We start from the raw sequence: 23343 nt of genomic DNA on the forward strand, positions 1-23343 counted from the left end.
GTCACTTGGACAAACACTGTGTGATAAATTTCCTTTTGTGAAGTTGTCATTGTTTTCTCTATTCCTGTTGATGACTCACAGTGATTTCCTTCCAGGTCTGTTAGTGGGATTAGCAATACTGTATCACCTCCTCCAAACATTGCCCTGGGTGAGAACAGCTCAGTCGCCACTAGCAGCACAACGCCAGCCAAGGTGGAAAGGGTACGTCGAGGACTTGAGGTGACAAAAACAGTTGTTATACACCATTGATATTGAGACATTGGCACAATGAACTATATATTTTGAGTGGGGTTCTTAAATATACCCATGAGACCTTTTATGTTTCTAAGATAACTATTTTCAAAGAAGTAGGATGAATGTAAATTAAATTAATACATGAACAAAGAACAGCAAATTTAGCTTAACTCTCTACCATCTGCATTCACCTGAGTGAAAATGTTATTTGACATCCCTCCAGTCACCCTTCCTACAGCACAATCTTCATAGACATCAAACAACCAAGGAGACACACACACACACACACACACACACACACACACACACACACGCCCGGTAGCTCAGTGGTTAGAGCGCTGGCTTCACAAGCCAGAGGACCAGGGTTCCATTCTCTGGCCGGGTGGAGATATTTGGGTGTGTCTCCTTTCACGTGTAGCCCCTGTTCACCTAGCAGTGAGTAGGTACGGGATGTAAATCGAGGAGTTGTGACCTTGTTGTCCTGGTGTGTGATGTGTGCCTGGTCTCAGGCCTATCCGAAGATCGGAAATAATGAGCTCTGAGCTCGTTCTGTAGGGTAACGTCTGGCTGTCTCGTCAGAGACTGCAGCAGATCAAACAAACAGTGAAAAACACACACACACACACACACACACACACACACACACACACACACACACACACACACACACACACACACACACACACACACACACACACACACACACACACACACACACACACACACACACACACACACACACACAAGAGAAATAGCAGAAAAGAAGAAGAGTGTGTTAATATTTGGGATGAAAGAACAAAATATAACATATAAGCCTAAGAGAATTAAGGAAGAATTAAAACGGTAAGAGATCTGTTAAAAATCTAAATGATGATGAAAAAAAGACCTACAAGAAGAAGTGGAAGAGATCCATAGACTGGGTCCGTATAAGGAGGGAGTGAGCAGACCGATTAAAGTAGTACTGAAGTCACAACAATCTGCGGAAGATATCCTATATAGAACATCAAAGTTAAGAGAGATAGAAGGTTGTAAAGAGGTGTTTGTGAGAAAGAATAGAAATGAGGAAGAGAGGAGAAGATATAAGGAATTGTTGGAAAAGGCGAGAAGGAAAAATGATGAGCGGTCTGAGGAAGAAAGAAAAGTTTTTTTGGAGAGTTATAGGAGAGAGTCAGAAAGTGGTATGTGGAAAGAAGGAATGCGGAGAAACCTCTAGAGGGAGCAGTGGGTGGACCGTAATGTATACTAATATAGATGGGATACTGTCAAGTAGATTGGAATTGCAAGACTATATGATGGTGGAGAAGCCTGATATAGTGTGTTTGACTGAGACAAAATTGCATGAAAAAACAAAGATAAATTTGGATAATAAATATAATATATGGAGAAAGGATAGAGAGTAAAGGTGGAGGAGGAGTTATGATTATGACGAAGAAATAAATAAATGTGGATAAGGTTTGGTATGGGAAGAACAACGAGAAGTGATAAGCATAAGGATAAAAAGTGATGGAAAAGAATTAATAATCATGGTGACCTATGTACCTCCTAAAACAAATTCTTGGACATTAAGGGAATACGACAATATGATCAAGGATACTTTACAGAGTTTGGAAAGTGTATTATCTGGAAAAAGAAAGGTGATACTAGTAGGAGATTTTAATTGTAAGGAGGTGGATTGGGAAAATCTAGTAAGTGGTGTTGGAGAGGAAGCATGGGAGAGAGATTTCTTAATCTAATGATGGAAAATATGATGGAACAGAGGGTGAAGGAAAATACTAGATATAGAGGAGATGATGAACCGGCTAGACTGGATTTGGTGTTAACAAGAGAAGTGTACCTATGTGGAGATATACAATACAAATGTCCTTTGGGAAAGAGTGATCATGTGGTTATGGAAATGCAGATAGCAACAACACAGCGAAGGAAAGACGAGACATACAGGAGTGGTAGATTGAATTATAGAAAGATGGACACAGAAAGTTTGAAAAATTATTTCAGAAAATTAGATTGGGAGGAGATGTTACAAATCAGAGAAGTGCAAAAAAATATGAGATTTTTATGAAATATTATAAAGAAGGAGTTATGAAATTTGTACCAAAGTATAAACCGAGAGAGGAAGGAAGAAAGGATTGGTTTAATGCAACTTGTGTTAAGGCTAAGGAAAAGAGATGTGGCTTGGAAAAGATGGAAAAGAGCAGGAATATACTAAATAAGGAGAATTATAGAGTGGCGAGAAATGAGTATGTGAGGGTAAGGAGGAGGAAGAAAGAAAATTTGAAAAAGATATTGTAGACAAGAGTAAGGAACATCCAAAATTGTTTTACAGGTTCATAAATGGTAAACTTAAAAGAGAGAGTCCATTGAAAGATTAAAAGGAGAGCAAGGGATAGTAGATGACCCTAAGAATATAGCGGAATTGCTAAATAATAGGTTTCAGCAAGTATTTACTGAAGAAACAATGTTTGTAAAGCCTCAGAATGTACAAGGAAATGTGCACATGGATGACATTAAGATACCTAAAAGGAGTTATATAAAATGTTGGAGGAACTTAAAGATGATAAAGCGATGGGACCAGATGAAGTTTCAGGAAAATTATTGAAGGAGTGTAGAGAAGAATTGATTGATCCATTATATGATATTATAAGGTGTTCATTAGAAACAGGGAAGTACCAGTAGAGTGGAAAAGAGCTGAAGTGGTGCCCATTTATAAGGGAGGCAGTAAGGAAGAGCCTCTTAACTATAGACCTGTGTCTCTAACAAGTGTGGTCGGTAAGATTTGTGAGAGGGTGATAAAGAAATATTGGATACGGTTCCTGGAGGATCATAAGTTATTATCGGATCATCAATTTGGCTTTAGGAAAGGGAGGTCATGTGTAACAAATCTACTGAGCTTTTATTCAAGAGTGGTTGACAAAATACAAGAGAGAGAGGATGGATGGACTGTGTATATTTGGATTTAAAGAAAGCTTTTGACAAGGTACCTCACATGAGACTGCTATGGAAATTAGAGATTTATGGAGGACTGAAAGGAAAAGTGTTAAAGTGGATGGAAAACTACTTGAGATGGAGGGAGATGAGAACGGTAATAAGGGATGCAAAGTCGGACTGGTTGGTGGTGGAGAGTGGAGTCCCACAAGGCTCAGTGCTGGCACCAATACTTTTCCTTGTATATATTAATGACATGCCAGAGGAGTAAACAGTTATATTAATTTGTTTGCGGATGATGCGAAGTTGTGTAGGTGTGTGAAGAGTGAAGAAGATTGTGAAATTTTACAGGCAGATCTGGATAAGATTTGGGAGTGGAGCAAGAGGTGGCAAATGGAATTTAATCTGAGCAAAAGTCATGTGATGGAGATGGGAAGAGTGGAAGACGGCCAAGAGGGTCATATAAGATGGGTGAAGAAGTAGTGTTGAAAAAGGTGGAAAAGGAAAAGGATTTGGGAGTGATAATACAAGACCATGGGCAGTTTGAGGCTCATATTGATAAGATGTTTGGAGAAACGTATAATTTGATAAAAATATTGGATTAGCCTTCCATTATATGGATAAAGATATGATGAAGAAATTAATTAGTACGGTAATTAGACCAAGATTGGAATATGCTGGAGTGGTTTGGTCCCCTTATAAAAAGAAGCATATAAGGAAGTTGGAGAGATTGCAGAGAATGGCAACAAAAATGGTTCCGGAATTGGCAGAAATGACCTATGAGGAGAGATTAAAAGAAATGAATTTGCTTACCTTGGAACAAAGAAGAGAAAGAGGAGATTTAATACAGGTTTATAAACTGTTGAACAGGACTGGATGAAGTGGATAATGAGCAAATGATGTTGAGAGAGGAAAACTTAAATAGAACTACGAGATCGCATAGTAAAAAGATAGCCAAGGGAATATGCTTGAAGGATGTGAAGAAATATAGTTTCCCACAAAGATGTGTGGAGGTGTGGAATGGTTTGAGTGAGGAGGTGGTGTCAGCGAGGAGTGTGCATAGTTTTAAAGGAAAGTTGGATGTGTGTAGATATGGAGACGGGGCCACACAGTATGATACCCAGGCTCTGTAAAATTACAACTAGGTGAATACAACTAGGTGAACACACACACACACACACACACACACACACACACACACACACACACACACACACACACACACACACACACACACACACACACACACACACACACACACACACACACACACACACACACACACACACACACACACACACACACACACACACACACACACACACACACACACACAGATAGATAGATAGATAGATAGTTTATTGACCACAGCAACATTACATTGATACAATACTTTATATTAAAAATATGGTCCATCATAATTGTTAAAACTATACATTTGTAATATAATTGTTACTTCTAAAATCTCTGTTCTCTGTACATAAAAGTTTAATTATCTCGTTTCTACATTACCTTAATAAACAAGTGCATAAAAAAACATAATAATAATAAAAGTAGTTCTTTTCTAATCCTTCCTATCAGCAATAAAATTTCTAGAACTATTACTAAATTTCTATGATAAAAGGAAATATAAGTACTACACACATTGAAAACTAATAACTAATTTGATACTTCACATAAAATCTGTTATAAAATGATTACTCTAACATATTAGCTCAATTATATATATCTAAAATCTGCCTGATTATGTTACACGTAGTTTCGTGACTAAATCTGTTATTGAAGATATCCCCAATTGTTGAAAAATTGTGAAAGTCTCGCAGATGTTGAGTGAGTGTGCAATACTGGACAACGTGCACTTCCGTTTGTATGTCTCCACACACACACGCGTTCCTCCAGGGGCAAGCGGCCGCGTCTCGCCTACTCCACCTGCCCACCTCCACCGCCAAAGAGTGACTCGACACCCTGAAGCGTGTGAAGGCGATACGGTCTTTTTCCGGCACTTTTTGCTTCTCTAAATATATGGGATGGGCACACAAACTAGGGTTTATCTCGAGATAGGTTTTGCGTCTGGAGGATGCAACTTGTTGTAAATTCTGCTTAAGTTCTCTCATTCCAATATTGATATCATCTAAATCATTATGGATCAGGTCGTAGACATAGTCTTTGGTGTTATATCTGGCCGCCATTACTGTCTTAAGCGCCATTATCAATGGGTCATCATCCATCTGTGAGCGTTCTATCCAAACATGTTTTAAATATTTCCTTTGTTTTTCTTTATCACTGTATTGATGGGCGGGTTTCCGACTCAATGTAGCAGACATCATTACAAGTAGTCATCCTTACATCTAACAATGTCTTTAAGGCCCAGTTATACAATTTTACAATAGGTTTTAAGTCTGCATTCAGCCAGGACTCACAGCCGTAAAGAATAGCAGACATTAATGCAGCATCAAATACTCTTTTCTTGACTTGAAATGGTATATCGTTATTTTTCTTAAGGAAAGATACGAACTTGGAGACATGGGCTGCTTTAGCCAGGGCGTGAGTCCTGACTGCCTGGTGAACCGAGCCGTCAGCTGTGAAGGTGGCCCCGAGGTACGAGGTACACACACACACACACACACACACACACACACACACACACACACACACACACACAGGAGTGTGTGTGTGTGTCTCAGTCCTACCCAAAGATTGGTCTAGGAGCTCTGAGCTCACTCCGTAATGGGGAAGACTGGCTGGGTGACCAGCAGGCTACCGTGGTGAATTACACACACATCTTTGTCAGAATCCTGTTCAGAAGAAATAGGATGCATCTGGAGCTCAGTGTGACAGTTTCTCCATCTTATAAAAGCCTTTCATGCCATTTAATGATTTCTTCACCTCTCCAGAAAAGCACAAAGGAAAGAGGTGGCAGTGGTGGAAGTGGTATGAGTCTGATGCGCAAGTTAGCAAGCAGTGGCAAGAAGAAAAGCAAGTCTCCTCCTCCGTCTTACTCCATGGACAACCCTGTGTTTGAGGATTCCACTGTGTCCTCCAATGTCTTGCAGCACGTCCATACAAGGTGGGACAGGACAGTGTTTGGTAATTCAGGGAGGACTAAAGAAAGACCCAGTGACTTTTCTCTCCCAGTGTAAAGTGTGAATAGTGTTTCATGGTTTTGTTTCCATTACCCTCTACCTTCTGATTTTGTGCCCCGTCTTTACTGTGTTATTGTAATTTTATTTTCTCTTCTTGCCCTCCTAAAGTGTTATTCTTGCAGTATCTTCCAGGTGCATACTTTTGCTTCAAAACGTTATACTTTTCTTGGGAGATACTCATAAATTTTAAAGGGTAAAGGTGTGTGCTGTGCTTCTTGGGACAGGTGGTATGCTGGTCAGGTTATTCAATCTAAGGTCTTGGCTTGTGGATTACATTGGTCAATTCTTTCTCCATTTCTCCATGACTTTGAATAGCTGAACTATTCAAAGAGTAGACATTTTCACAAAAAAATTGTGACTAAGCTGTGATATGAATTTGGGACTTCTGCATTGTTGTCTGATATGTCACACCTGTGCCACCTTTACCTCTTAAGTAGTTCCTCAAAGGATTACAGGAAACTAAATGAAGCATGGAATCATTGTGATGGCATCTATAAAGGAGTTTTCTTCAAATCATAGTAACCTAAGATGTTATAATGTCCTAAGCTAATTTTTTTAATCTATGGTTTCTTGTGTGTCTTAGTGTAAAGGTTTGTCTGACCAAGGTAATGAAAATCTTGACACTGAACTGTAGGAAGAGACATACCATGTGATAAGTAAGAATTTCCTGGTTTCCAAATGAACTGATAAAAACACACCTTGAACATATAAGAACAAAGCAGTACAAAACATGTAGTTTGTTCATCTGTCAGAAATGTGTAGTTGGTTTCATAGTGAGCTGAGAGTAAGATTAATGTGGTAATTATTATGCATTTTGTGGGGGTCAAACCTACCTTTATTAGCCAAGGTGTAGAAAAGTCATATAAAAAAGTTTTCATGATGGTAAGTATCATTACTTGAGCAATGATTATTTTTAGATATTAGTACTGTGGCCAATTTGTACATACAGTGGCTGTCACTCTTGTTTGGAGTGCACTGGATACAGAGATGGTGTATGCAGGGAACACACTCAACTTTGTGAACTGATCAGGATAACAGTAAGTGGAATCAACTGGCCAGTGTGATCTGGAATCAAATGACATATGTGCACTACATTTCGTAAATACTGAGGCAGCACAGTTGAGAAGATCCAAGAGTATTGGGATGTGTGGGTGGTGCAGCTGTTTAGCTTGGCTTATCAGTAGTTGCACTGAAGCTTCTGAATGGGGCACATAGAAAGACTGCAGCGAGCTGAGCCTTGTCATTGTCACTTGCTGCGTGTGGTGATCATCACAGGGGCTGATGTAGTAGCATTGTGGTGCTTATTTAATCTCTTATTCATTTTCTACTTTTCATTTCACTCAGTGTTGTGAGTCATTATTATGATGGAAATAGTGTTGTGGAGAAATGTGTGTGTGTGTATGTGTGTATGTGTGTGTGTGTGTGTGTGTGTGTGTGTGTGTGTGTGTGTGTGTGTGTGTGTGTGTGTGTGTATTTACCTAATTGTATTTACCTAATTGTAACATACGGGAAAAGAGCTATGCTCGTGTTGTCCCGTCTCCATATCTATTAATGTCCAGCTTTTTCTTAAAATCATGAATATTCCTTGCGTTGACCACTTCCACGTCTAAACTATTCCATGCTTCCACCCTTCTATGAGGAAGCTATATTTTTCACATCTCTCCTATAAGTGGCCATTTTAGTTTTTTCCCATGCCCTCTCGACATTCTTCCATTCCACATACACAGATCTTCCCTATCCATTTTTCCATGCCAATCATCACTCTGTATATTGCTATCAGGTCTCCCCTTTCTCTTCTGTTTTCCAGGGTTGGAAGTTGCATTCTTTTCAGTCTGTCTTCATAAGTCAAATCTCTTAAGTCAGGCACCATTTTCGTTGCAGCCCTCTGTACTTTCTCTAGTTTCCTTATGTGTTTCTTTAAGTTCGAGCCCACTGTATTGTTGCATATTCAAGCCTCGGTCTTATCATTGCAGTAATTATTTTCTTCATCATTTCTTCATCTAGATATACGAACGCCACTCTTATGTTCCTCAATAAGTTCAATACTTCTCCAATTATTTTGTTTATATGTCTCTCTGGCGATAGGTCATTGGTAATTGTCACCCCAAGGTCTTTTTCTTCATGACTGGTTTTATGTCTTCATTTCCTATCTTGTACATACTCCTGATTCTTCTTTCACTCTTGCCAAACTCTATTTTCTTGCATTTTGTCGTGTTGAACTCCATTTGCCATGTACAGCTCCATTTCCATATTCTGTCCAAGTCTTCCTGGAGTAGTTCGCAATCTTTGTCACATCTCACTTTTCGTAACAATTTTGCATCGTCTGCAAATAGGCTCACATAACTGGACACCCCATCCACCATGTCATTTATGTAGACTGCGAACATTACTGGTGCCAACACTGATCCCTGTGGAACTCCACTCTCCACCAATCCCCATTCTGATGGTCTGTCCTTAATTATTGTTCTCATTTCTCTTCCTACCAAAAGTCTTCCATCCATTTTAGTAAACTGCCATGCACTCCTCCTACCATTTCAAGTTTCCAGATCAGTCTCTGGTGTGGTACCTTATCAAAGGCCTTTTTTAAATCCAGATATATTCCATCAGCCCAACCATCTCTTTCCTGTATTACATCTATCACCCTCGAATAGTAACATATCAGGTTTGTCGTGCATGAACGCCCTTTCCTAAAACCAAATTGACACTCACAAAGTATGTCATTTTCTCCAAGAAGTCTGTCCATCTAGTCTTCACCACCCTCTCACACATCTTAGCTACCACACTTGTAAGTGACACTGGTCTATAGTTCAATGGGTCTCTCTTGTTACCTGATTTATAGATTGGGACAATGTTAGCTCTTTTCCAGTCTTGGGGCACTACGCCTTCCCTTAATGAGGCATCAATTACTTCACAAACTTTTTCTGCCAATTGCTCCCTGCATTCTCTTAAAATCCATCCTGATACCCCATCAGGTCCCACAGCTTTTCTCACTTCTAAACTCCCCATCATGTTCTTGATCTCCTCCACCGTTACTTGAAACTCCTTCATAATCCCTTTCTGTTCCATTACCAGTGGTTTGTCAAAAGCAGTCTCCTTTGTGAATACCTTCCGAAAGCATCCATTCATAGCCTCTGGGATCTTCACTGTATACTCCATTTACTTCTAAACTTTCAATACTTTCTCTATTTTTGATGTTGTTGTTCACATGTCTGTAAAAAAGCCTTGGTTGGTCTTTACATTTATCAATTATATCCTTTTCTTGTTTCTTTCTTTCTTCTCTTCTAATCAACACATATTCATTTCTTGCTCTTTTGTAAGTGTGTGTGTGTGTGTGTGTGTGTGTGTGTGTGTGTGTGTGTGTGTGTGTGTGTGTGTGTGTGTGTGTGTGTATTTACCTAGTTGTTGTAGTTTTACAGGGCCTGGGCTTTATGCTCGTGTGGCCCCGTCTCCATATCTACACTTATCCAATCTTACTTTAAAAGTATGCACACTTCTTCTTCATTCAAACTGTTCCACGTCTCAATACATCTTTGCGGGAAACTATATTTTTTAACATCTCTCAGACATCTTCCCTTTCTAAGCTTTTTACTATGCAATCTTGTGCTTCGAATGTCATATTCTTCTCTCAGGATCAGTTTCTCATTATCCACTTGGTCCATTCCGTTGATCAATTTATAAACTTGTATCAGATCCCCTCTCTCCCTTCTTTGTTCCAGGATTGGTAGATCCATAGCCTTTAGTCTCTCCTCATATGTCATCCCTTCAAATTCTGGAACCATTCTTGTAGCCTTTTTGTAGTCTCTCCAACTTTTTGTGTGTGTTTCTTTTATGAGGGTCCACACTACTCCTGCATATTCCAATCTGGGTCTTATTATAGTACTTATCAATTTCTTCATCATTTCTTTGTCCATGTAGTGAAATGCTAATCCAATATTCCTTAGCAAATCATGTTACTCTAAAAATTTTATCAATATGGCTTACCGGTTGATTGTTTTCTTCCATCATCACTCCTAAGTCCTTTTCCTTTTTTACTTTCTCCAGCTTTACTCCATCTCCCATCTTATAGATTCCCATGGGTTGTCTTTCACTCTTTCCCATTTCCATGTGTGTGTGTGTGTGTGTGCGTGTATTTACCTAGTTGTATTTACCTTCTTGTTGTTTTACAGGGCCTGGGCTTTATGCTCGTGTGGCCCAGTCTCCATATCTACACTTATCCAATCTTACTTTAAAAGTATGCACACTCATTGCATACTTCATTCAAACTGTTCCATGTCTCAATACATCTTTGTGGGAAACTATACTTTTTAATATCTTTTACACATCTTTCCTTCTTCAGCTTCTTACTGTGCGATTTTGTGCTTCGACTGGCATATTCTTCTCTCAGGATCAGATACTCATTGTCCACTTGGTCCATTCCATTTATCAATTTATAAACTTGTATGAGATCCCCTTTCTCCCTTCTCTGCTCCAATGTTGGAAGATCCAAAGCCTTTAGTCTCTCCTCATATGTCATCCCTTCAAGTTCTGTGTGTGTGTTTCACTGTTTGATCTGCTTCAGTCTCTGACGAGACAGCCAGACGTTAACCTACGGAACGAGCTCAGAGCTCATTATTTCCGATCTTCGGATAGGCCTGAGACCAGGCACACAACATACACTGGGACAACAAGGTCACAACTCCTCGATTTACATCCTGTACCTACTCACTGCTAGGTGAACAGGGGCTACACGTGAAAGGAGACACACCCAAATATCTCCACCCGACTGGGAATCGAACCCGTCCTCTGGCTTGGGCCAGCGCTCTAACCACTGAGCTACCGGGTGTGTGTGTGTGTGTGTGTGTGTGTGTGTGTGTGTGTGTGTGTGTGTGTGTGTGTGTGTGTGTGTGTGTGTGTGTGTGTGTGTGTAATTCACCTCGGTTGCCTGCTGGTCACCCAGCCAGTCTTCTCCATAACGAAGTGAGCTCAGAGCTCATAGACCGTTCTTCAGGTAGGACTGAGACCACAACACACTCCACACACCGGGAAAGCGAGGCCACAATCCCTTGAGTTACATCCCATACCTATTTACTGCTAGTTGAACAGGGGCCACACATTAAGAGGCTTGCCCATTTGCCTCGCCATGCCGGGACTCGAACTCGGGCCTCTCGATTGTGAGTCGAGCATGCTAACCACTACACTATGTGGTGTGTGTGTGTGTGTGTGTGTGTGTGTGTGTATGTGTCTATATGCATACATTTGTTGCAGTTCAGTACCTCCTTCAAGAGACCAAAAGTTATTTTTGCACGATATTTCATGAGAGGTTGTAAATAACTATGGTGTAAGAAAACCACTAATTATTTATCATTATTGTTATTATTATTATTTATTATGATAAGTATTATTATCATTGTCTAATTATTATTGATTTAATTTTTTCTCTGTTCTTATTTGTCTCATTAGATGTGGTGAGATTGCTTTCCACACAGCAGGCTCTTGGTGCTGATGGGTTCACTGCATCTTTGTTGGTTTTGACTCCTCCTCTGGTCTTTATTAAAAGATTCACATAAGTAATACCATAAGTGTAAAATATTCAGTATAATTCCAAATTAATGTGAATCTGGAATTATTCATCTGTTCACCAAAATATTTGTATAGTTTCTCTTTGAATTGGTGTATCCTTGTCTTATCAACCCTTAGTGTTTCCTTAACTCTTGAAGCCAACAGAGCAGAGTAGTGATGCTTTTACCTCCATCCCTCACTGTCACCCGATAACTCTTGCTTTGCTTGCCTCATCCCTGGCATTGGTCTGCGTGGGCCAGGTCAGGGTCTTGTCCGGGCACTCTGGTAGGTGGGGGTGCTGGAGGTGTCTTGGTGACAGGCATAGGCTTTGGTCCAAACTCTCGCCTTCGTGCTGCGGGTGGGTCCTGCCGTGTTAGGTCCCGAGACAGGCCTAATGTCTTCTTGTCCAACCTGATGTTGCGGGGAAGGTGAGTAGTGTGGGGAGGCTGTCACTCTTGCCTGCCTGCTGCCTCCTCTGCTGCCTCTAAACTAACTGTGATGTTTGTGGAATGCTCCCTTTGTTTGTTGTCCAGAAGCTCACCTCATTCTGCATATTGCATTGAATACTTTGTGTTTGTGGGCAGAGATGCATTTCTGCTGTGTTTGTATATAGTTGTAATATTTGTTTGTCATGTGTTTTATGTTTATTTTTGTGCCTTTTCTTTGGTCAATGAGGCATGGCTCTGTGGTACACACATTGGGGGAAGACAACTCTTAGTGTTGGATGTAACTATCTGAAGAAAGAATATTTTTATGTATTCTGTTTGAAGAGTATGTACATTGGTGTCATCCAACAAACTTGCAGCCAATACTTGTCAACGAATGGATATGTTCCTTTTATAGCACCTAATTGTGTACTGAAGAGAAGTCCTTTGGTATAGAATCTGTTATTTTGGTATAATTGCTCTTTGATATTCTGGTAGCTAGTACCCATGGTAAGTTAGAAATAAGTGATAGAACACACATGCATCACTCATACCTAGGAGATGGTGTGCCAGTGTGCTGGTCTTAGTGTGGTAGTGAGAGATAGGGATGTCCCTATGAAAGCTTTCTAGAGACAGTAATACTTCAGCATAAGTAATGCACTATTTGAGGGATAGTGTGAGTGAAGTATGACTGTTCGGGTGGCAGGGCTGATGCATGAATGTGTGTGTGTATATATGAATGTGCAGATTCATGTGATACTTGAAAAATTTGCACATACTTCACTGAAACACAGAGAGAATGACATGAGATGCATTTATATCATCATAATTCAGAAGACAGTGTGTGGTTGTAACAACTGGCTTTGTGTCACTTGCTAAGAGATGAACATGTGGGTAAATCTGTGAAAACAAAACATTGATCTCTGGAAAGATACATGTGAGAGAATTATATAATTTCTTATTTACCTCTGTCTTCAGAGTTTCTTCACTATCAACTTCATGTATGCAAAATCATGAGTTGAGTGCTGTTCGTACTGTACTCAAAGATGATTAACACACTTGAATAAAATTTTCCCAACAGAAGTGGAAGTAACCCAGACACGACTGGTGTTGGAGTGTCGTCCTCCCCACTGTCCTCCTCCCCTCCGCCAGGCACGCAGGGCAACACAGACTCAGCCACAGACACACCGCGCCGCAAGAAGCAGCCAGCGCCACTCGTCCGGGAGAGGTGAGGGGCACAGGGAAGAGGAATAGAGATGCATTTTGTTCACATGTTTGTTTTATTGTATTTGTTCATTGAGTTGGGACTTAATATGTCAATGATGTGTGTAGGAGTGTGTGATGCCTTGTCTGGGCCACTCCATGTAGAATTGTCAGCTTGGTTCATAAGTATATAGATGTTTGCTTTTTATTTATTTATTTGTTTATTTTGTTTCAGTTTATTTATTTTAGGAGGGGTGTAAAGGAAGCTGGCTGAGGACAAGAAACGTAAAGGAAAATATCCACTCGATTGCTATTACTCAAAAAGTTAAAAATCAAAGAGTTCCAAATATAATTACACTATTATCATTTGAAGCATGTATTGTCCCATCTCCCTGCATCACATGGTTGTTGATACTCATTCTTGCAACAATGGAATGGTTAAGGTGACATGAGTGAGTGCCTGTGATGCCAGCTGATATGGTGCCGTGCTGCCCCCTCTAGGTTCCGGTGCATCGTGCCATACCCGCCCAACAGTGAATATGAGCTGGAGCTGCAGCTTGGGGACATTATTTACGTTCACAAGAAGCGGGATGACGGATGGTACAAAGGGACTCTCCAGCGCACCGGCAAAACTGGGCTCTTCCCTGCCAGTTTTGTTGATTCCTGTTAACCTGCAGTGGTGGTGAGACTGACTAATGCTCACATGTCATGAGCAAGACTTAAGTGGTCCTTATGCTGTAATGGAGAATGTTCCTTACAACCTGTGACTGCCTTATCATTCTGAATTTTGACATAGGACCAGTTCTCTAATGTCTAAGTAGAAAAGTTTTCTTGCTCTGATTTCATGCAGACTGCACAAAATGACGTGTGAGACAAGTTTGTGGCTGACGTGCACACCACCCAAGGCACCGTGAGGACGGCAGTTGTGGCCAGGGGCAGATGACAGGCTGGAGTCACTTTGCAGCCCAGTGCAGACTAATGCTAGATCTTAAATACTTTCTCTTCAGAAGGACAAACAAAATAATCTACATTTACTTGATATAAATATGAAAGGTTCATGGATCCTTTCATTCTGACTACTGGAAGCTTCTGTATACATGACCAGTTTGCTAGAAGTAACTACTTAACATTAGAATACATAGTAAGTGGAGCCACTGAAGACTCTTCACAAATTACCTGTTGTTTATTTACAGTACTCTGAAATGGTGCTTGGAATACCAGCTACCTTCTAAGGGTGTAGAGTTACTTGGTGATGGTGGGAGGCTGGCGGTGTCCTCTGGTGAGCCTGTGGTGCCACTGGAGTGTGTGGAGGTGGTGGAGGAGCTGGTGCCTGGGCCAGCAGGGGACAGGGGGAGGGACAGGGGTGCTTCATGTGTCAGGTAAACTTGTTGACAAATTGCTTAATGTAGTTTATTTATATGTATATTTGAATACAGACTAACTGCATTGTTCATTGCTGAAGTTTTATATATAGGTATGTATTGTAAAGTTATCTTGTAAACTCAAGAATTGTATACTGAATTATATAGGCTTATTTTCTCTTGCCACTCATGCTTTATTTATTCTCACATTATTTGATCCCTTCCTAGAATTCCCATGCTGTTTGCTATTCTTTGTAATTTACTATTTTCTTCAGATTTTCCTTTGCTTACTTTTTAAGGTTCAGTATTCTATTTTACATAGTAAATGATACTATTTTCCAAAAATCTACACTAGCCATGTTTTTATATTTTCATATGAAGAAAATCATCCTTGACATACATATTAAGCATAAATATTTATATTTGAGATATGTGAAATGACAAGTATTATTCATCAGTGTATATTGGATATGTATAATCATAAAGAGTAGAGTATTTTTAAGGTCCTGAACAAGTATAAACAATCCCTTTATGAGAGCTCCATAGCTGGATGCATGTCGAGTCATATCAGATGTTTTAAATCCTGTTGCTTCATTTTATATGAAAAATGAACTTAAAATAATCATAAAATAATGTTAAGAATGGGAATGAGAAATCCACTTTTGGAAGAAAAAGTTATCAGTACTTGTGGCTCTCTCTCTTTCAGTAAGAAAGCATTTGATAATTTGCTGAATTAATTGGTAATAAACTTTTGAGCTTGGAAGCCAAGTGCACTTCAACACTTCAACAAAGGAATAACATGTAATTGGAGGTGAGCAGCTTCATGTATTTAGAATAATAGGTGTTGTGCGTATGTGTTATTGTAAAGCAAACAGCTTGATGGACTTACCTTCCCTTTCTTGCATCTGTTTATTACCACAAATGTCAGGGCGAGGTGATGGAGGACACTCATGACTCTTTTACAAGTTGCTGTTCATAGCATCTCATATCTCTCCACCTACCACCACTCTTTTCTTCTGGTACACATGCACCGTATTCTGCAGAGTACATGCAACCTTAGAGAATATTAGAATAGTGTGTCCTGTGAGACTAGATCACATTGGTCTTGTGTAAGAAAAACAAAGAGAATCTGTGATGACTCATTACCCATTCCAGTCTTGCTTAAGTTGGACATGAGAGATCAACAGCAAGTATCTTTTAGCAACACATGACCAGTTCTACATGAATAATGTGTATAATGTGATGACACAAGAATTTAATTTGATATATAGCTCAGATTACACTTCAGGTGATATTAGATGCCAAATTTAGGGCTCCTAATGTAATATATGAATGCTTGTGTGTTCAGTCCTCAGCTTGTAAAGTGCTTAGAGGTTCCAGAGCTTAGCAGGATGCTGTGGTCACTGCTCTGAGTGAAGAGGTTTTGTATCCAGAAGTTAATAGTCATTGTTTTGTCTTGTTTTCTTACCAGCAATATGTATGAATCATTATCAATTGTGAATTACTCTTTGTATTGGGATCACATTCTGAAGTGTTTCCCACTTGTTCATTACAAATTAGAGATTTAGTTGTGAGATATAAGGTAATTTTTTTTTTTTTTGTCTCAGTTTCTCACCAGCATTGTGTATGATCAGTTATGTCATTGCAGATTAGACATACTTTGAAATTGAAGTTACAGTATGAAGTTGTGAAGTGAAGAGTGGTTTTTAGTCTTATTTTTCTAACTACCATCACAAAAAAAAAACTACTATATGACCACTATTATGTTACTCTACATATGAAGGTCACATTTTTAATGACCTCCATTTTTCATCACAAGGTATAGATAGTTGTGAGTTATATTTAATGGTATTCATAGTTGTCCTGCTGACCAATTAATATTATCACACTGAGTAACTTGTACAGTCAAGGGCCTTCATCCTGCATGCCTACATACCAGTCACTCTATTGACATGTCAGCATTCTCACCACAGCATTTGTTAGAAAGTCAATTAGACCAAGTAGTGTTTTCAAGTGTAGATCCTCAACACTGTAGATTAGTGAAAAAAGTGCCTCATGTTATTGATTTTTCTGTTCATAAGTTATTAACACCTTTATGAAAGGCCAGTAGATGGGTATTGCTGCAAGTTAAATAAAAATAAACAATTTTAGCAATGCAGTGCAAGACTAGAAACAAATTGCATGGCACAGATATTTACTCACTAGCAGGGGCTGCTGTTCCTGTAAGAGAAGCACATGTGACAGACAACCATGAGAAAACACACAAACAACAGCTTTCATTTGCCCTAAGAGATGACATGTTTTATATGCATACACAAGATACATTGACTTTATTTTTCCAGATTTTGTATCATGCCCTTTTTAGATTTTTTTTTAGTAGGTACTGACTAAAGATGAAAACCGAGAATGTTGCACTCTTCTTTTACAGGATTCAACTTGGACATTAAAAAGTTGGAACTAAAAGAGATTACATTAAAATTGTCAGAGCAAACTGTAGACAAGCATGTAAGGAGAGGTCATATGGCTCTACAAGACTGTACAGCAACTACTGGCTGTCACTCACTTGGAGAATGTGCTGGTAGAATTTTTTAGGTCTTGAGTGAATGGGTGTGTTGGGTATGTGACTCAGTGTGTATATATAGCATGTAGGAGGATTATGTGTAAGAAAATACAAAAAATTTATTAGTGAGAAGTTTTAACATTGTGAATTAGAGTCGTGGAAATTTGTATAGTTTTAAAACAGTGTGATGAGCAGCAGTGACTTGATGTTTGGTGCCAGTATGAGGGTAAAAAAAAAAAAAAGTAATTTTAAGGCCCACTAAGTTATTTTTGGAACCTTTGTATAGCAACATTTTAGGTATGTGTTTGGTGCGAGTTTCCAAGTATTAGTGTGTGTTCAAGATGCATTACTAGCACACCATGAGGCCTAGACTTCTGAAATGCTTCTTATCTAAATCAAGATATATATATATATATATATATATATATATATATATATATATATATATATATATATATATATATATATATATATAATGATATTTTCTAATTGAGTTTTGCTTTTAATTTGGAAGTCATTCACAGATTTGGATTTATTTTCCATCTTGGCTGTTTTATAATTTTCTTTTCTTTCTTTTCTCTTTTGTTAAGATTGTGTTATACACTTTGTTTTTTACATTAAGTTACATATGAACTAAAAGGTTCTTATTAATCTCAGTTACAGTATTTATAATTTATTTTAAGGTTTAGTCAAACTACTAATAAGTTTAAAGTACATACTTCTTATCTCATAGTTTTGTAACTTTCTTTTATTTATTTATTTTTTTTTATATAAAATAATCAACTTTTTTTCTGTAGTTTTGTATCTGACTTTTTCTTTTTTATTTGTTTTGCATGTGCAGATCCTTTGTTACATGTGTGGCGTGTTGCCAAATAGGAACTGAGAGTGCTTAGCTCTAGATTGGTTCTCACCGCTGAGTCAGAGGTTGTAGTTACAGTGGAAGCTCAGTATTTCACATTTTTTCCCTTCATTCCAGTTGTAACCATGCAGTCATGATCAGTAGTAAGGTATTGTAACCTGCTGCACTTGCTGGCACTGGGTTTTATATTCTCCTTCAGTCGTAAGTCTGGAGATGTGCTGACTATGTATCTGTTGTTTATTTTTTTTAAAAGGCTGGTAGTAGACTAGAAGACTTAGATTAAGGGAAGATGCTAAACAGTGGAAGTGAGTGACAGGTTACTTACTCATGAATTTTTACTTTGTGTTCAAAAATAGATATGTACTTGAAAATGTAATATTGTACTACATGATTCAATTGAAACAAGATGTAAAGTATATAGATGTTTAGGAATACACTCTAGAAACCAGGGAAAGATATAAACCATCCAAAAATAGATGCTCAAGAATGTGATATACTGTCAAAAAAAAAAAAAAAAAAAATGAAGAAATGAGAAAGTTGATGCTCAGGAACATGATACTGTTTACAAATGAAAAGCCATTACTGAAAAGTTGATGCTTAAGATTGTGATACTGAATGAGAAAACAAGTATAAAAGATGGAAAGAAGTATGTCAGTATGTAGGAAACAAGAGGCATGAGAATTTAATGCTGCTAAAGGAAAAGTGGAAATACATAGATCATGAACTACTTAGAAATATGATGTAATCTAAAAAAATGTAAAGTTACTTAGGAAATAAATACTTAAGAATATGATAGTTTGTACTGCTGAGAAAATGTATGTAAAACAAAATGATTTTTTAGTATTCAATAACTATGACAAATTTCATTCAGTCACAAATTACTTGAAATTGTGTAAATGCATTTATGTTTATGTACTTAGACATGTGGATCTCATTGATTCCATTGTGTTGGCTTAAAACAAGTGGATGCTCATTCACTAAGTTTTAATCTTGTGTCTTTTATTTGTTAATAATGCACCAATGATTACAAGTCTAACGAAGTTTGGGATGACTTGTGCTGCTCTGTAATCAACGGTGTCAATCAGTAGCACAATATCTATCTTTGCAATACAACTGGTACTTGGCTGAAGACCGAGGCCAATGTGCTAACCAACTTTTTTTTTTTTATTTAATTAATAGATTTTTTTTTTCTTTAGATTATTCATTTATTTAGTTATCTTTTGTTTGAGCATATAGCTAGCCTGTCACTTGTATGAGTACAAAACTTGTATATTTTTTGTCACTCAGTCATACATATGTTGATGATTAACACTATTTGTCTGTTTTACTGCGCTTTTAATTGACAAAATTGAATTTGGAATTCTTCGCATTTTTTAAACAGTCTCCATCTGATTGGTATTTGCTTCTGGCAGTAATTTTGAAATGAATTATGGTTATAAACCAAGTATACCAAGTTAAGTCACAGTGTACAAGATGAAAGTATTTTCCTTAGAATAAAATAAAATGTTAGTCAGGATCAGCAACAGGTTTGAAATGGTTCAGTTGACTCATATTTGGGTAGGTTTTTAAATTCTCTTTATAAGTGTGACTTCTGCATTTGTGTATCAGAACAATGGACAAAATTGTTTTGTAGCTTTGAAAGTTTATAATTTTTATGTTCATGAATTGCAATGTACATGAAATTCCTTACTTTTCTTTTCTAATGTAGAAGAAATGATTAAGTAGACAGAGACAAGGAAATCAGCTTCACCATCAGTCCCAAAGAACACTCAGAGAAAACTAGGATCCAAGATACTGAATAGAAATAGCTGCTGGCACACCACTTCTGCTTCATGCATACTCCTGTACAAGCCTGCCAATACTCAGTCTAGGGCCATGCTTGCTGTGTGGCTGTAGTGTTTGTTGCTCACTGACTTCAACTGAAAACTGAGCTCCTGCTGTTAGATTTCAGCGTGTGTTTATAAGAGAGAGAGAGTGTGTGTGTGTGTGTGTGTGTGCGTGCGTGCGTGTGTGCGTGCGTGCGTGTGTGTGTGCGTGCGTGCGTGCGTGTTTGTGATTATGGTAAGAAAATGGAACAAGTTCTGATGCACAAGGCAATCCCCGTTTTATCAATAGTTGAACCAGAATTAATTAATCTCCTTCATCAGATGAAAATCCATAAAGTTCATATGTACGTGCGTATGTAGGTATTGCCAAATCCGAAGCGCTTTTAAAAAGAATCTAGTTAAGTTATTGTAAGTCAAAGTTAAATCTCAGTAAGTGTTAGTTTAAGAATACCAATTGAAATTAGCATGCAATCTTAGTTTTGTCTTTTTAAAATTGATGTAACACTGATGCAATAATTTTGAGGATTGTTATCACTTAGAAAAAAAATAAAGTTAAGCAAAAGTATGTATATGCTAATTCTTGCATAATTTTGTTGGTAATGTGTGCAATTTTTAGCCAAGGCTTTTTGTGATATTGGAAATAGGTCTTGAAGCATAACTCCTGCCTGGTGTTCTGTGTGAGGGATGCTAGACATTGTTTAATTTTTTTTTTGTCATGTGTATAGTGTTGTTCTATGATAAATTATATGATATTCCTATATTATTTTGTTTCTCCAGTGTTGTACATATCTCAGGCTGCCAGATACAACTACATAGATACCTCTGAGAAGACTGCATGTCCTGACGTCTTGAGTTTAGCTAAGGTCCCCAGTGAAGATGTATGTGGTACTTTTATTAGTAAAATGAAATAATTTGGCCCATTGGTTTTAGTAATGACTGGCATTTGATGTAAGTATTAGTAATTAAGATTGTTCATGGAGACATGAGGTAGTTTATCAGATGTGGTTGTGATCCTGAACAGTGCAAGTCTTCCCTCACTTCTCTCATAAGGCAAAACTTATCTTTAGAAAATACTGACAAGTATGGAATGGGAGAAGAAGCACAACATAAACCTGATTATGACAAGTTAAATAATTTCAACATTCCTCATTCAAAAACAAAATGGAATTTCTTAAAAATAAAGAAATTGTTGGCCAACTATTTATTAATTTTGGTAAAAAATTAATTTATATACATTCAGTGGTTAGTTTTACAGAATATACATGATGGTAGTTCAGATGGTGAACTGGATGGTGAAGACTTGTGGTCGAGTGCTCTGGGCAGTGTGTGTCTGGCGTCATGAGTTGTCACAGACCCAGCAGTGGCTACCAAGACCATGACTCAGAAGCACACTGACCAAAGACAAGACAGCACTGACTGGTCAAGGGAACAATTTAACAATAGAAATATCCTTGAATGTCTATATCATTCTTAAAGAATAAAATGAAAAAAAAAATAATCTTTTGATAAAGTATTTTGTCCAACAATATTTTCTGTAGCCTTCCAGCTCTCCAGGAGTGACTGTATGTGGAAAAGAGAGAAAAGATAACCAAGACACAACGCGAATGGCAGTGAATGCTGATGGAGGAGCCTGAATACGGCCACCTCAAAGACACACTTGTGATATGTTTTCTTGGCTCGGGTCATTGTGTTTGTTGTCTGCAGCAAGATGCAGTACACAAGTAGACAAGAAGCATGCCATGACTTGAACTGTGGATATTAATGCTACCAATGAGTGGATATATATTAGGGAAGGAAGAGAAAGCTGTACAGGTGGCAGGGATAACCAGGCACTGCTAAGTAATTTCAGTAAGTGAGAGGCAGCACTGAGCAGCAAGGTGCCTCGGTAACACAACAAGAAACTCCGCTATCCAATGAGTCAAGAGCAGCAAAGCATCGCAGGGAATTTTGGCATCATTCAGATTTTGTCGAGGTCGTGGGCAGTGTTGGAAGGATCTCATGGGCCCTTGGTGTTGCCTTGGGCAGCTACAGAGGATTGGTAGGCAAGTGCTGGATTGCAGTACTCGCAGTGTCCTGGGGGACCCTGTGCACCTGGAGCTCCACGCCCACCCTGGGGACCTGTCAAACCAGGTGGTCCACGCTCTCCTATCCTTCCTGGAAGACCTGTGCCTGGTGGTCCAGGAGGTCCTGTGGAAGAGATACAAATATGACAGAGGAAGCCTTGGTTTCCTAACTCTGATACATGTCATTTATTCTCTGTGTTAATAAATCATCCAGTGTCAGTCTTGATAACACAGTAGGATAATTCAACCAGGCCTACAAAGTCATTATAAGAACAGTTCAAGAAAGAGCACTTATTCCACAATCATCTTTATCAGAAATGATGCCGCAGCCCACCCACCTGGATCTCCTGGTGGGCCCATCTTGCCGTCTCTGCCCTCTCCCATCTGACCACGCTCACCCTTGTAGCCTCGCTGTCCTCGCTCCCCCGCTGGTCCATGTGATCCGGGTGGCCCTGGGAAGCCTGGGTAGCCTCGGGGACCTACCTCTCCTGGGGTTCCAGGGACACCTGGAAAGAAAAACTGTATTGTGACAAAGATTGTGTGTATATGTGTGTAATAGTATCAGCAGTTCTTGAATGTATTCCATATTCCACATGAGCCATTAAATGCTGCATATATCCTAGAGTGCCACTGTAATGCTTGAAGGTGAGGAATGGGAGAGCAGGCCATGCCTTGCTGAGCAGTAGCAGAAATACGAGCAGTAGTATTCACAGCTTTGTGAGTAAGATGAATTTGTGAGGCTACACAAGAATCCTCTAAATTTTGTTTGGGTTGATTACAATGATTTAGGTGCTTTTGAAATTGAGTGAATTACTACTTACAAATGAATTCATTCTAAACATGCATGGAGTATGATACTATAGAGTTGGGAATTAATTTATTTGGGTTATCCCGATATTGGCTGGCTTGGGGATACTACCTGGATCCCCGGGATTTCCAGGAGGCCCAGCACGCCCTATACGGCCTTGTCCAGGTGGTCCAGGAGGACCCTGCAGGCCACGAGTCAGTACTTCCAGTTGGTCTGTGGGGAGGTAAGCATCAGCAGCCTCTGTTGTCACTGAACAGGATAGGCCAGAGGATGGTGGGGGAAGGGGAAGGAATCTGGGAATAATAGGAATAGGTAAGGAACAGATTAGTAAGTCGGTGGATGGTGGCAAGGGCAAGCTTGGAGGCTGGTGGTCCTTTCTTCTGGCGTATGGCACTTCCTCA

The 23343-nt window shown here is 38.9% G+C and overlaps 2 protein-coding genes across 36 annotated transcripts in view; one reads left to right on the top strand and one right to left on the bottom strand.

Moving 5' to 3' along the window:
* Positions 1-20987, top strand: part of LOC123512283 (E3 ubiquitin-protein ligase SH3RF1-like) — a 47172-nt gene extending 26185 nt beyond the window's left edge. For 9 of the 31 annotated variants that reach the window (XM_045268573.1, XM_045268581.1, XM_045268605.1 and 6 more), the window contains 5 exons: positions 96-219; positions 6051-6223; positions 12098-12265; positions 13344-13490; positions 13967-20987. In XM_045268573.1, the coding sequence (XP_045124508.1) occupies positions 96-219; positions 6051-6223; positions 12098-12265; positions 13344-13490; positions 13967-14135 (781 nt within the window). In that variant the 3' untranslated portion in view covers positions 14136-20987. The remainder of the gene's footprint in view (positions 1-95; positions 220-6050; positions 6224-12097; positions 12266-13343; positions 13491-13966) is intronic. The other 22 variants (XM_045268580.1, XM_045268585.1, XM_045268587.1 and 19 more) reach the window with 7 other exon arrangements.
* A 270-nt stretch (positions 20988-21257) lies between these two features.
* LOC123512285 (collagen alpha-2(IX) chain-like) overlaps positions 21258-23343 on the bottom strand; it is a 41162-nt gene continuing 39076 nt past the window's right edge. For 4 of the 5 annotated variants that reach the window (XM_045268609.1, XM_045268610.1, XM_045268606.1 and 1 more), the window contains 2 exons: positions 22473-22640; positions 21258-22258 (listed from right to left, as the gene is read on the bottom strand). In XM_045268609.1, coding sequence (XP_045124544.1) covers positions 22068-22258; positions 22473-22640 — 359 coding nt within the window. In that variant the 3' untranslated portion in view covers positions 21258-22067. Of the gene's footprint in view, positions 22259-22472; positions 22641-23053; positions 23156-23343 lie in introns of all 5 variants that reach the window. The other variant, XM_045268608.1, reaches the window with a different exon arrangement.

Source organism: Portunus trituberculatus, chromosome 33, assembly GCF_017591435.1.
Source record: "Portunus trituberculatus isolate SZX2019 chromosome 33, ASM1759143v1, whole genome shotgun sequence".
Taxonomy (NCBI): domain Eukaryota; kingdom Metazoa; phylum Arthropoda; class Malacostraca; order Decapoda; family Portunidae; genus Portunus; species Portunus trituberculatus.